The 14,004-nt window shown below is 39.9% G+C and overlaps 1 protein-coding gene across 5 annotated transcripts in view; it reads left to right on the forward strand.

The window, feature by feature from the left end:
* The window catches only part of PRELID2 (PRELI domain containing 2), a 72,575-nt gene that overhangs the window by 36,609 nt on the left and 21,962 nt on the right, over window positions 1-14,004 (forward strand). For 4 of the 5 annotated variants that reach the window (XM_087429611.1, XM_087429613.1, XM_087429612.1 and 1 more), the window contains 2 exons: window positions 779-884; window positions 12,400-12,453. In XM_087429611.1, coding sequence (XP_087285737.1) covers window positions 779-884; window positions 12,400-12,453 — 160 coding nt within the window. The remainder of the gene's footprint in view (window positions 1-778; window positions 885-12,399; window positions 12,454-14,004) is intronic. The other variant, XM_004420037.3, reaches the window with a different exon arrangement.

A 14,004-nucleotide genomic window follows, 5' to 3' on the forward strand; every position in this document is an offset into this window, starting at 1 on the left:
AAGACTGTTGATACCCTGAGTATCACAATTTGATCATGGAATTATTTATTAGGTATGGCTAGAAATCCTGTGTTCTGCAGTTGTTCGAATAATGCACCCATATAATTTCTTTTCTTCCCAGCTTTATTGAGATATGATTGACAGATAATATTGTGTAAGTTTGTGTAAGTTTAAGATGTACAATGTAATAATTTGATATATGTATATATTGCAAAATGATTACCACAATAAGGTCAGTTAAGAAATCCATCACTGCACATAGTTGCATTTTTTTTGTTGTGAGAATTTTTTTTTTTTGGGTAAGGATGATTAGCCTGAGCTAACATCTGTTGCCAATCCTCCTCTTTTTGCTGAGGAAGACTGACCCTGGGCACATCCGTGTCCATCTTCCTCTACTTTATATGTGAGACACCTGCCACAGTGTGGCTTAATAAGTGGTGTGTAGGTCTGCACCCAGGATCTGAACCTGTGAACCCCGGGCCGCTGAAGTGGAGCATGTGATCTTAACCACTGGGCTGGCTCCCGTGGTGAGAATTTTTAAAGTCTACTCTCTAAGCAACTTGAAAAAAATATTCTTTAATTTGAGTAAGACTGTTGCTTATATTATATAAACTGTAAGTCTGTTTTTAACAAAATCTTTTGTTGTAACAGGCAATTATTGAATTACTATGGATATTATTTTGTGATTATAAGTGGTAATTATACTGTTGGAAATCCCTATAGTTGAAATATCCAAACATAGAATGACATCAAAGATGCATATTTTTGCTTTTTGCAGGACAGAGTTTGTTCAGAGAGGCAGGATTTCGATCACAGGGGCTGGCTTTCTGAACTACATTTTGGAAACTTTTGCCAGCACCTTCTTAAGACAGGGAGCCCAAAAGGTAAGCTTGTTTCCACTTTGAACCAATGTTAATTTTAAGAAACCATGGAGATTCCCACTGGCTTCTTGAATAAGGCTCATAAGCAGACATAACAAGAAAAAAATACAGCTAATAAATATATGCAAAAATAATTACCCTCACTAATTATTGCATAAAACCAAATCAAAGTAAAACTAAGGTGCCATTTGTGGCCCATTAAATTAAAAATATGCCAATGAAGAGTATGTGATAATGTGAAGGATACTTATAGTCTAATTAAGAGAAATAATCAGAATGAATAATTATATTTACAGTATATATAATATGACAACTGTTTAATAAAAAAGATAATGGCTAATATTTATTGAGTGCTTACTATGGTGCTACTCACTGTAAAATGAATTTTTATTTATTATCTCATTTATTCCTCACAAACCTTTGAAATGGCTGTTATTTTTGTCCTGATGTTATGGATGAGGAAGACACAGAGATCTGGAGCTTCTGGTTGTCTATTATTGTGGTTTTCAAACTCTGTAGTTGTGAGAGCTTACGCTTCCGTGAAGGTGATCCAGAGCCCACTTTGATGTTCTAAGATCCTGTGTACCCTGTTTTAAGGAGAGCTACTCTGTTTTTAATGTGTCTTACATGATATTACACATGAGATTGAGATATCCTATTTTCTTGCCTAGAGCAAAGTCCATTCCTTATGCATCTTTATATGCCTATTACAGGTATTTTGAGGTGTTTTAAAATTATTATTTATAATATTTTATTGTTATTATTGTGATGATGAGCATAATCACTTATTTCTGGGATTTACTTAGGACTTATGCACATGTTACCTCATTTTGTTTTGTGGGTTAGGCTTAATGGCTGGTCTAAAGAACTATTGTTATGACCTCAGAGATTTTTCTGGGTAGTTGATCTTTGTTCTTGTTTTGCAGATCTAGGTTCAAGAATGAACCTGGACCATGATGCGTTAGTCTGGCAGGCTGGGGGTGATGAATGAGTATTTGGTACTGTACTCTACTCCATAGACATACTGTTGAGATTAATGATGTGTTCCTGGCTTGGATGAGCACATATCCAGCCTGGCCCAGCCTGTTTAAGCCTGGGCTTGAAGGGAGTAGTCGAGCTTCCCCACGGTCTGATGTGACTGTCACTCATAAGAAATTATTGCAGGCTTTTCTGCTATATTGTAAATTATGCATTTGTAAAAACCCCCATGTTCTGCAAAATTGCACTCTAATAATAATAGGGCTGATGAGAAAATAATTTTGTTGCCATGTTCCTGACTGAGTTGACTTTTTGTACATTGTTTAGATCAGGAGTGGCAAACTTGTGCTGTAAAGAGCCAGATAGTAAATATGTTAAACTTAGTAGGCCAAGAGGCAAAATCAAGATATCATGTAGGTACTTTATAACAGGACAGAAACAAATTTGCACAAATTTTTTACTGACTGAATTAAAAATATAATAATAATAATTGAGTATAGTTTTTTTGTTTGTTTTGTAATACAGGTCTACTACGTATAATTTTTAGAAGAATAGAATTCTTTTTTGGGGGAGAGATAACATTTAGGTGAATTGGGGTGAAATGTTGGTGTTCCCTCCCATCAAATTCATTGCAAATGTTCTTTCGTACAAACCATTCTTATCTTGTGGACCACACAAACACCAGGTGGTGGGCTGGATTCAGCCTGTGGGCTATAGTTTGCCAACCCTTGCTTTAGATAAATAAATATTGTTTGATTAATCCAGGTGGGTCTTTATTTGACCTGTCCATCAATCTGAACCTATTAATGACTTTTAACCATACAGTGCTTGTGTGCATTCTGACCCTGTGAGATGCACAAAGTAGACATTATTCTTCCTGTGTTATTGATGAGCAATGTCTTGACGAGATGAGCGCACCTGAGATGTGGGGTAGCTGCATCCCTGCCTTCCTTCCTCCTACAGACATATACTGAGCACCTGCTTTGTGCCAGGCGCTGTGTTAAGTGTGGCCTAAATGGATGTGCTCAAGGTCACAGGACTAGCAAAGGGTGGAGTCTGGACTCAAATCCTCATCTTTTATCAATAATCTTACCCTTGCCACTTTATGGTGCAGCCCTCAGATGAATGAAGTGGAATGTTTGCCTACTCAGCATGATGAACTCCACAGATACTGCTGTGCATTAGATGCATTTGCGTTGTTGTCTCGTTCCCCCTGTATTTATTAGGACTCTTTGGTTGCAAGTAACAGAAACTACTTTAGGCTAGCTTATTATAAGGGGCCAAGGGTGGTGAGGCTCCCATGCTTCAAACTGTCTGCACTGGGATTTGAACGCTTCCAGGAACCCAGGCAGTATTCCTTCTTCAGCTCTTGTCTGTAAGACTAGGCATCTGTTTTGTTCTCTTCCTCTGTAGACTGGCTTTCTTTGCTCCACAGGCTGTGTAGTGTAATGTGGACCTCCACGGTCCAAGTGTACATGTTATATAGAGTTCTCGCCAACAAAGAGACTGATGGCATACTTCTTTCGTTTCCAAATTCTCTGGAAGGGATGCTCATTGGCCTTCCATAGGTCAAGCAGGGCCAGGGGGGTAGAAGTCAGGTTGTACAAATATGGCTCATCCTCTGCCATGACCATGTGGATCAGGTTTAGGGTGTCAGTTCCCAGAGAAAGGGGTGGTGTGGTACGTGAATACTCCCAAAGGTTTCTGGCATGGTGTCTCAGTAGATTCTATGCTCTTGATAGCAGAGAGGGGGTTTTATTAATCTTAATCCCAATTCCCCCCAACCTGTAGTACCTTGGACAGTGCTCAGTACATTTATGTGGAGATGAGTAGAAGAGAGAGAGAATGCGCAGCCAGGGTCCACAGTTGGTTTCTGATGAATATTATCTGGAAATCATCAAGTGACTTTAAATTTTTAAAGTGAGGAACATAAGTGGTTCCTCGGTATTCTCACTTATTATGCTCGGCAGTAAGAGTATATTTTTCCTGCTAGCTTTTGCCTTTTCCAAATTTCTTTTTTTTTCTTCAGATGCTTAGTTTAATTAGTTAGCATTTCAATTTTAGAAGCCACTCATCCTGAAGTGTCTTTTACCTTTTATCCAAATAGTGATATTTTCTGGTATCAGCCTGAGTTCCTGATTAAAACCTTCACAGCTGAGCCAGCATAAATGGCTTCTGTGGAAGTCACCATGCGAGTGACTTTAGGTGACTTTACTTTCACTTTAGGACTTCATCCCTGAAGATGTTTAGTGGTGGTAAAGGTGGGATCTGGTATCTGTTTTTTTCCCAGAAAAAGCAAAACTAGGTGCTCACAAAGTTTATCTCTCTGTGTTTGTAAATTAAAAGCTGGCCTTAGTTATGGACTCCCAAGCCGAGGTCACTTGTGTTTCTGTGCCTCTGGGGGCTTGTTCAATTGCTTTTCTTTTCTCCTTTTACCACTCTGAGGCGACTTGCAATTCAGGGGCCTTTCTGACTTTTCATCCATCACTTGGACCCCACTTTCCTCTTGGAGTAGAAGTATGTGGGCAGGAGAGTGACGATTTCCCCTTGGGAGTCAAGTCAACAAATATGTCCTTGAAGTAGAGGCGGTTCTGAACTTACAGCCTACTAAAGCCTACTGTCTTTGTGATCTAGCACAAGTCACTTTACCCTCTGATTGTAAGTTTACTCATCCACAAAGTGAATTTTAATGCATTCCCACAGATGGATGTGAAATCTATGTTTGAAAGCTTTCAGTAAATTGAAGAACACAGGTCAAATATACGTAAGGTGTTCTCTCTGTTTTCAAGAATTTAAAGAAATCCTACTCACATGTTTCTTTATCATACTTTTTTTTTTTTTTTTTTTTTTTTTTGGTGAGGAAGATCAGCCCTGAGCTAACATCCATGCTAATCCTCCTCTATTTTTGCTGAGGAAAACTGGCTCTGAGCTAACATCTATTGCCAGTCCTCCTCCTTTTTTTCCCCCAAAGCCCCAGTAGGTAGTTGTATGTCATAGTTGCACAACCTTCTAGTTGCTGTATGTGGGACGCGGCCTCAGCATGGCTGGAGAAGCGGTGCATTGGTGCGCACCTGGGATCCAAACCTGGGCCGCCAGTAGCGGAGCGCATGCACTTAACCGCCAAGCCACGGGGCCGGCCCTATCATACTTTCTTTCTATGGTTACATGTTTTTTTTTTCCCCTCAAACTCATATGAACATGCACTAGATTTTAAACTCAAAAGTTCAGTTCCACAAATACTTTGGGTGTCAACTACGTGCCAGGCATTGGGTGGGATGCTGGGGACACAAGTAGGAATAAGACAAAAGTCACGAGATTAGAGACTGTACTTTATACAGCTTTACTCCCCGGACATCCAGCTCAGGGTGGAAAGCATGACAGGCAGTGAAGAAGCATCTGCTGATGCTGACAGTTTATTGAGCCCCACTTGGTGTTCAGTGCTCAGCACTATGATCAGTGCTGAGAAGGATATTAAAATAACAACTGGTGCTTACAAGAGCTTCCTAGATGTCAAGCACCGTGCTTGGCATGCATTACCTGATCTACTTTTCTGAAGAACTCTACGAGATAGGAAGGGTTATTCCCATTTTATGCATAGGGAAACTGAGGACCCAAGTGCCAAAGCACTTTTCTCAAGGTCACAGAATTAGTGAATGGTGAACCTGGGATTTGAACCCAAGCCTATCTGACTCCAGACTGTGCTCTTGATGACTACACGGCATTGTCACACTCAATGGTCCCTGCACTCATACCGCTAGTGTGGGGCTAGATATGTGTCTTGATAGAGCCAGAGAGAGGAGATGTGGTGTGAACAGTAAGGATGGAGGAATGCAGAAGCAATGAACTCAGTTACAATGGAAGAACTTAGAATGGACCAGAGCCTGAGAGGGCCTTTGAGTGGCTATAGAGTGTCCTCCCTTGTGTTCAGAGCCCCCAGACTGTTCTTATCCGGACTCCAGCTGGCCTAAATTCCAGAGTGTCACGCGAGTTGAGAGTGTGTTTAGCTGGCATCTCTACCATTTTTACTATCATGACATACCCTCTTTACTGCTTTCCCATGGACTACGGATTTGTTGTTATGCTATTTATTTTGAACATATCTTTATATTAAAAAAGATTGTTGAAATTATATTAAAAATTTTTTATTGTGGTAAAATATACATTACATAAAATTTACCATTTTAACCATTTCTGAGTGTCCAGTTCACTGTCATTAAGTATATTCAGTGTTGTGCAACCATCACCACCATCCATCTGCAGAACCTTTTCATCTTCCTAAACAGCAAATGTAGCCATTAAATAATAACTCCCCATTCCTCTCTCCTCCCACCTCCTGGCAACCACCATTGTATTTTTTGTCTCTGTGAATTTGACTACTCTAGGTACATCGTAGAAGTGGAATATAGAATATTTGTGCTTCTATGGCTGGCTTATTTCACTTAGTATCATGTTTTCAAGGTTCTTCCATGTTGTAGCCTGTGTCAGAATTTCCTTTCTTCTTCTTCTTCTTTTTTTTGTTTTTTTTTGCTGAGGATGATTGGCCCTGAGCTAACATCTGTTGTGTTCTTCCTCTTTTTGCTTGAGGAAGATTGGCCCTGAGCTAACATCTTTGCCAGTCTTCCTCTATTGTGCAAGTGGATCACTGCCAGAGCATGGCCAACGAGTGGTGTAGGTCCATGCCCAGGATCCGAATCCACGAACCTGGGCTGCTGACACAGAGCGTGCCAAACTTAACCACTAGGCCATGAGGCCGGCCCCCAGAATTTCCTTTCTTTTTAAGACTGAATAATATTCCATTGTATGTGTATACCACATTTCGTTTATCTATTCATACATCAATGGACACTTGGGTTGCTTCCACCCTTTGGCTCTTGTGAATAATGCTGCCATGGACATGGGTGTATAAATATCTGTTCAAGTCTTTGCTTTCAATTCTTATGCTGGATTATATGGTAATTCTATGTTTAATTTTTTGAGGAACTGCTTAAAAAGTTTGTTTTTGAGATAGATAGCTATCTTTGTCTATGATAGCTATGGACTGTACCATTACTATGTATTTTTCTCAAGTCTGTACAAAAGAGTGAGTACTATATATACCACACTCTCGGCCGGTGATGCTAGCGAGCGTGCCATACAGTGCTTTCCTCAGTCTGAGAGGCACTCACTTGTCTCTTGACTCTGCCGTAGTCTCTGTCTCTCTGCCCTGATTTCATGTTCTGGTGGACAATTTTAACCCAAGATGGCCAATGGAAGATGGGTTGGAAGTATTGAAAAAGTACCAGGGACAAGTAGCGCGCTGGATGCCAAATACATATTTTAACATGCCTCGAGGTGAGCAGGTGCATTAAAAAAACAGATCAAGGAAACAAAGAGAAAGATCTGAAGGAGAATAGGGATTGGTGGAAGTCTGGGACACATGAAAGGCTTCATACACATTTCTGCAGCCTAGGGGAATGGCCAATAACCATGAAGCAGAGGTGGGAGGAACCCTGGCCTGTCGTCTGACCTCTGGGATCCTAAGAGAAGGAAATAGAGAGATCAGGATGTTCCCTGGGACAGGCATGGCTCACAGGTGCTCCCCAGTTTGGGAAGGCATCCTAGGCCAGTCTTGCTCAACCTTTTTTTCATTACTGCCCTCTCACCCCCACTAAGGAGCCTTTTTAGACATTTTTTTCCTAATTCCCCCCCACCCCGTGAAATTTTAAAACCATAGATATACCGATTATCTGTTTATATACTATATCTTTATACATAAAAAGTTTAAGATAATTTTTTACTCCCAAGAACAAATTGTCACCTCATTTTGATATTGTCCCCATTGAGAAAGCATGCTTTATACTGCATTGAGTATTGCTGTCTTTTGGAGTTTTTGCCTGCATCTCTCCAAATCAAAACAAAAAATCACCAGTTCTTCCCCCACCAGTTCTTTCCCCCCCAGCATGGTTCTTGCAAACCCCGCATTTTACTTTTCTAGGAGAGGCTCAAGAGATAATGTGGGTGATAACAGTCTTGTCATGCAAGTGTTCTTTTTTAGCCCAGTTGTCTAAGTACTTAGAGACAACTACGAATGCTGCGGAAATGCAGAGCTCTCATTATGCACTTGCATAGAGGTATTTTTTTTTTTAAGTTTGTGAAATACATTTTCAATGTGTGATAAAATAATTTATTTCAGCCACTCTCCTGGCAAGGCCCCGTTATTAGTTCCATCATTATTCTTATTGTGTTGATTGGGAGGCTGAAGCAGAGAGAGATTGAATTCAACAGCATGTGAAATATTTGTCACTGAAACAATGTGGGCAAGTCCAACAATTTGTATGTCACTCTGAAGAAGGTCTGGCCTAGACATGCCAAAGCTAAAGGGATCTGAATATGCTGCTTCCTTAGGGTTCATGCTTATTTGTGTCTTACAAAAATCCATTTTAATACTGGAAGATAATTCCCTCAGACAGAAGATACTATGCTTGTGTGTATGTATGCTGGCACTATATACATAGTCCAAATGGGCATTTGAAAAACCTGGCTACTGATTGGTTACATCATTTTTGCAAATTAATCATATTAATTATCTCTTGCTGTGTTAAGAATTACCCCAATACTCCACAAGCTTACAAGACCATACATTTGTTATCTCTCAGTTTTTGTGGGTCTAGAGTCTGGGCACAAATTAGTTGGGCTTCTGTGCTTTAGGGTTTCACAAAGATGTAATCAAAGTGTTGGCTGGGGCTGTGATCTCATCCAAAGGCTCAATGGGGAAGGTTTAGTTCCAAATGCACTCACATGGTTACTGATAGGATTCCACTGGCCTCCACTGGTTCCTTGCCACATGGGCCTCTGTATAGAGCATCTCACAACATGGCAGCAAGCAAGAGAGAGGGCAAGAGAATACTAGCAAGGCAAAATCCATAGTTTTTTTGTTACCTAATCACAGAAGTGACATCCCTTTATTTTTCTGTATTCTGTTCATTAGGAGCAAGTCACTAGATACAGCCCACACTCGAGGGAAGGGGATTACACAAAGGCGTGAATACCAGGAGGTCTTAAACCCTCCTTGTGCAAGAATGGGTGTATATCTAGAATTCTGAGCTAATCCCCATATTTTAAGTCCCATTAATTAAATTAATGAGAGTCCATTTCTAACATCTATTATGCTAGTTAGCAAGCCACTAATTTCACCAGTGAAAATTCACAATTTTAACATTCCTTATGCTAATGACAAAGTCTCTGGTGTTTCAAGGATAAAGGCAACTCAAGTTTCTGGAGAGTGAGGTTGCTGGTGAGAATGTTCATAACCAACCCCTGGGGTGTGAATCCTGGATTAGGACAACTGACTATACTTGAACTATATATAACTTGAACTATACACATGTACCATAATATTATAGTGCATGTGTGGAAATATTTTGAAGTAAATTATAGACATCCTGATAATCACATACCAAATATCAACTCCTGAACTAAAAGCCTAGTATGTTCTGCCTTTAGGAAGATTATTCAGTGTGAAACAAGGTTTTGGCTGTGTGTTTAACATAGGGATTGAATGTGAAGCTTTAAAGAAGTGCCCCTTGGTCCATGATCTGGTTTCCTCGCTTCCCGGATGTAACACTTCACATCTTGGACCCTTAATTTTCTTATCTCTAAAATGGAGTGATAACAGTCATACTTCACAGGGTTATTTTAAGGATTAAGTGAGGGCACATATATGAAACATGCCTGGCACAGAAAAACTTCGATATTATTAGCATTAAGAGAAGTTCTCTGGGGCCGGCCCCGTGGCTTAGCGGTTGAGTGTGTGCGCTCCGCTGCTGGCCGCCCGGTGTTGGATCCCGGGTGCGCACCGATGCACCGCTTGTCAGGCCATGCTGAGGCGGCGTCCCACATACAGCAACTAGAAGGATGTGCAACTATGACATAGAACTATCTACTGGGGCTTTGGGGATAAAAAGGGAAAAAAAAGAGGAGGATTGGCAATAGATGTTAGCTCAGGGCTGGTCTTCCTCAGCAAAAAGAGGAGGACTGGCATGGATGTTAGCTCAGAGCTGATCTTCCTCACAAAAAAAAAAGAGAAGTTCTCTGATAAGTATATTTTTATAAGTAAATAGCCTTTTAAATACTTACCTGAACAAAAAATTTAGATGGCAGCGGTATAGGTCAAGTTTGTGTTGTTTCTTTTAAAAATTATTTCCTAATCGTTTTTTTCTTAAATCCATAATTTTAATACTCAGTGTATACACATTTAACATTTTGCTATAGACCCTCCATGTGTCTTCTTTGTGTATGTTTGCATATGTATGTAAATGTGTGGGTTTTTTTGAAAAACAAAATTGGGATTATTCTGTTCATTTAGCCCAACTTTTTCATTTATGGACATATCGTGAACATTTTTCTGTGTCATTACATATTCCTTGAAAACATGATTTTTGATGCCTTCATAGTATTCCATTGGCATAATAGCTCTTATTGTTTTCTATTTTTTTCAGTATTATAAATGTTATTGTGGTAAATCTGTGAAAATAAATACTTGTGTATATTTCTAGTCGCTTCTAGTTAAAGCACATATTTAAGACCTTTGATGCATATAGCCAAACTTCCTTCCAAAAGAATTCCGCCAATTTATAGCTTCCTCCACTAGCTGGCTCTGGGTGTTACGAGTTTTCTTGCTGTATGACTTGAATGAATGACTTAACCTCTTGGAACTTCTGTTTGTCATTAGGAAAGCAGGGCTAATTATTCTACCCTCGTAGGATTGTTGTGAAGAAGAAATGAAATTGTTAGCTCCAGTCTTCTGATTCCTACTCCAAAGATGTTGCAAGTGAATGCTTCTGTCACTACCTTGTTGTTTGGCCTGAGTCCTTCTCCAAGCTTTTTAATTGTGTTACCTTGGACTAGTTGCCCTGAGCTGCTCAATTCCTTATCTGTGAATTGAATGTCTAGTGTACACACATGCATGGTTGTGACAACACTAAAAAAGAGTGGACATTTCAAAACCCAATGAATTTCAAGATAGAGGAAAAGAGCAAATAAATCTGTCATTCAAAAGAATTAATAGAAGTCACAAATACAACGTAAGAACACCAGTGTAATATTCTGCTGACTATGTATTAGAGACTTATATTTCCTTCTTGGTTATGTGAATTCTTTCAAGATCCTTTCCATTACTTGAGCCACTCAAAGAACTGATGAAATATGTTCTGTCCCTCCAGTTCAGAGGGTTTACTTCCCAGCTCTCAATTTACCTCCGTTGGTAATACTTTTTAATCCCACTCATGAGTGCTCAAATAGATTGATTTACTTGATATTTATTCATTAGATGCTGTGAGAATATTACCAGGAATGCTGATTTTTAACAATTTCTTTCTACATCAGTTAAATAACAATAGCTGCCCTCTTCTTACATATCCCCCTCCCCATCAGCTCAGCTCATCCTGCTCTTATCTCTAGAGTTTTAGTCCCGAGAAATGTAGCCTTTACAGTGAAAACATCTTGGTGAAAATGAGTATTCTGTGAGTGATACAGTTTTCACCTTCTACTGAGTTTAAATCAATGCCTTTACCTTGACTGTGAGACTTAGGCATCCAGAATCCCTCGATGGCTCATTTGAATTCATCCGGGTTGTAATAGACTGCTCAGTGATAAAGCTTTCGGGAATCCCCTAAGTTAGCCAGCTGAAATGCTGGGACTTTACCTTCTATGAAGCTAGATGAAACCTGGGAAGTTAAGCTCTTACCTGAAATGACAGAAAGTGGTTTCCTGGGCTCTGGATGTGTCGGTGTCATTATTTGCACAGTGATCAGAAGGCAGGTCTCAGCACAGTGCAGTGAGGAGCACACAGGCCAGGAATCAGGACATGTGGGCTCTGGTCCTGCCTTGGCTGCACTCTAATGGCCACGTTGCTTGGACTAGTTACTCTGAACTTCACCGTCAGTTTTGGTAACATCAGGTATTGGCCAAGGAGGTCATTTTCAATTCTGACATTGTATGATTTTTTTCAGCCCTCTCTCCTTCCCCCCAGTGTGTAAATACCAAGATTTTTTTTTATTTCTCTGACAAATAGTCTTTAAGCCTGCACAAAAATTCAGGAGTTGAAGCTAAGTAGGGATCCAAGAGCATCAGAGATAGTTCATGTCACAAGAAGATAGTCAAGGGTTAAGGTGGCAATAAGATGTTTAAAAATAAGAAGTGTACTTTTATAAAATACTGATGAGCAAGAAGGCATGGTAAGCATGTGGTAGGGTTGTTACAATTTCATTTAAAATCCATGTGAGCTAAATAAATTGCATATTACAAAGATTTGTAGATATTGTAGGTGCCTTTGAGATATTAGTGCCCAAGAATAGATATGCTGGCTTATTTTTAATCCTTGCTTTCTGTAAGCACAGACTGTTCTGGAAACTTTTGAGAAAGCCAGATATAATAATAACCGTAGCTATAATTTATGAGTGTTTACCATGAGCCAAGCACTGCACTGTTTTATGAACATTGAGTTCTCCCGATAACCCTCTGAAAGAGAGACTGTTGTTATTCCCACTTTTCCATTTTACAGATGAGGCAATGGAGGCACACAGAGGTTAAATTACTTGCACATTTTCATCAGCCGGTAAGTGGCAGAGCTAGCATTCCAGGTGGTCTGACCTCAGAGCCCACCCTCTTAACTGTTGTACCCTTTTACTCCCTGACCTGGAGGACAGAATCCTTTCCCCCAAAGAGCTTAGGTGAAGGGACAAGACAAATGCATGACTTGTCTCTGTCAGCACTCGGTATACATGTGACCTTGAAGTAGACACTTGTTAGAACATGGAGAAAATGTCCTTGTCTCTGTAACACTTACTGTTATACTTGCTTTCCTAATGCTCTTCTGTTCTCACACCCAACCCGGTATCTTTGGAGATTGGGAGCCACGTTCTCCCTACTGTTCTGGATAGAATTTCCAATCAATCTATTACTTTTCTGAGCCTGTTCTTGCACTCTGTTGTGCTAAATTCAAAGACAAAGACAATGAGAAAATAGGAATTTGTGGCCACTGTAAATCTTCATGTATCTTAAGGCAGGCACAGAATTGAAAACTGAAATAGCTCTGGCCAGCCTGCTTTGAAATACCAGGAAAAGAGGGGCTGCATCTGCAGATTGAGTGGACTAAGAGCATTTGAGGCACAAATCTTTGTGGATCAAACCTGTTGTAGGATTGGGCTTGGATTCAGCTAGGCTCTGTGTACTGAATTAAGTCTCTTAGTTTGACCAACAGGCCGGGAGAATGTCATTCAGGTGTCTCAGATCAGGGGTGAATACAGCATTCTGGGTAGAGCAATTTGAATTGCAAAGGTAATTTTATTTCTTAAAGCTATATCCAATAGTTAAACTTCACTTGTGTGCTTAACCCCTGCAGCATGCTAGTTAAATGCTCCTCAAGCTCTTGGAGGTGTCCAGCTGTTCTCCTTGATCATTCTTTCTCCCCTGTTGGTGGTGATTTCTTATTCTGTCGCCCCACTCTACGGTAGAATTTCATCTCTTGCTGAAGGCCCTCTTTGGTTGTACTCACCCTTGTGGGACTTGGGGCACGAGGCAGAGCCCCAGGAAGGTGAGGGGGGGAGGCTGGAGTGTTTGCCTGTTAAAGAGGAAAGAAGCGTTGGGACTCATGAACCCAGGTTTGTTGGGGTGATGTTTCTTTGTCATCTCCAGTTTCTTGGGATCCCATTTACTGTCTGGGATTTGACCCTTTATTCCTTGCCTAGCGTTCTTCTTTAGAGTCAAGCTAAACTGTTTTTCTATTTTTCTCTGAATTTTCTTAATAAAGGAAAATGGTAGCTTTTTGAGAGTTAATTAACTCTTTTCATATTGACATCCAATTTAAGAAGAATTTAAAAGCTATAATTAAAAATTTTCTCAATCAGTGGCTTTTGGTCGGGATGTAGTTTTTGCTACTTTTAAAGACGTTAACGTTTGTTAAAGCCCACTGGTTTTTCTATTAACTGCAGTTCTTGATATGTTTGAAATATTTTGTAATTAATAAAACTGCTGCACTCCTCCCAAAAGAGACTCTTTCAGTCTTTAAACAAAATTACAAAACAATTATTTAAAATGTTTTTGAGTCGGGGAGGAAGGGAGGGAAAAAATAATAAAAAAAATAAAATGTTTTTGAATAAGTACTACC

Source organism: Ceratotherium simum, chromosome 4 (assembly GCF_057802395.1).
Source record: "Ceratotherium simum simum isolate JZ-2026a chromosome 4, ASM5780239v1, whole genome shotgun sequence".
NCBI classification, from domain to species: domain Eukaryota; kingdom Metazoa; phylum Chordata; class Mammalia; order Perissodactyla; family Rhinocerotidae; genus Ceratotherium; species Ceratotherium simum.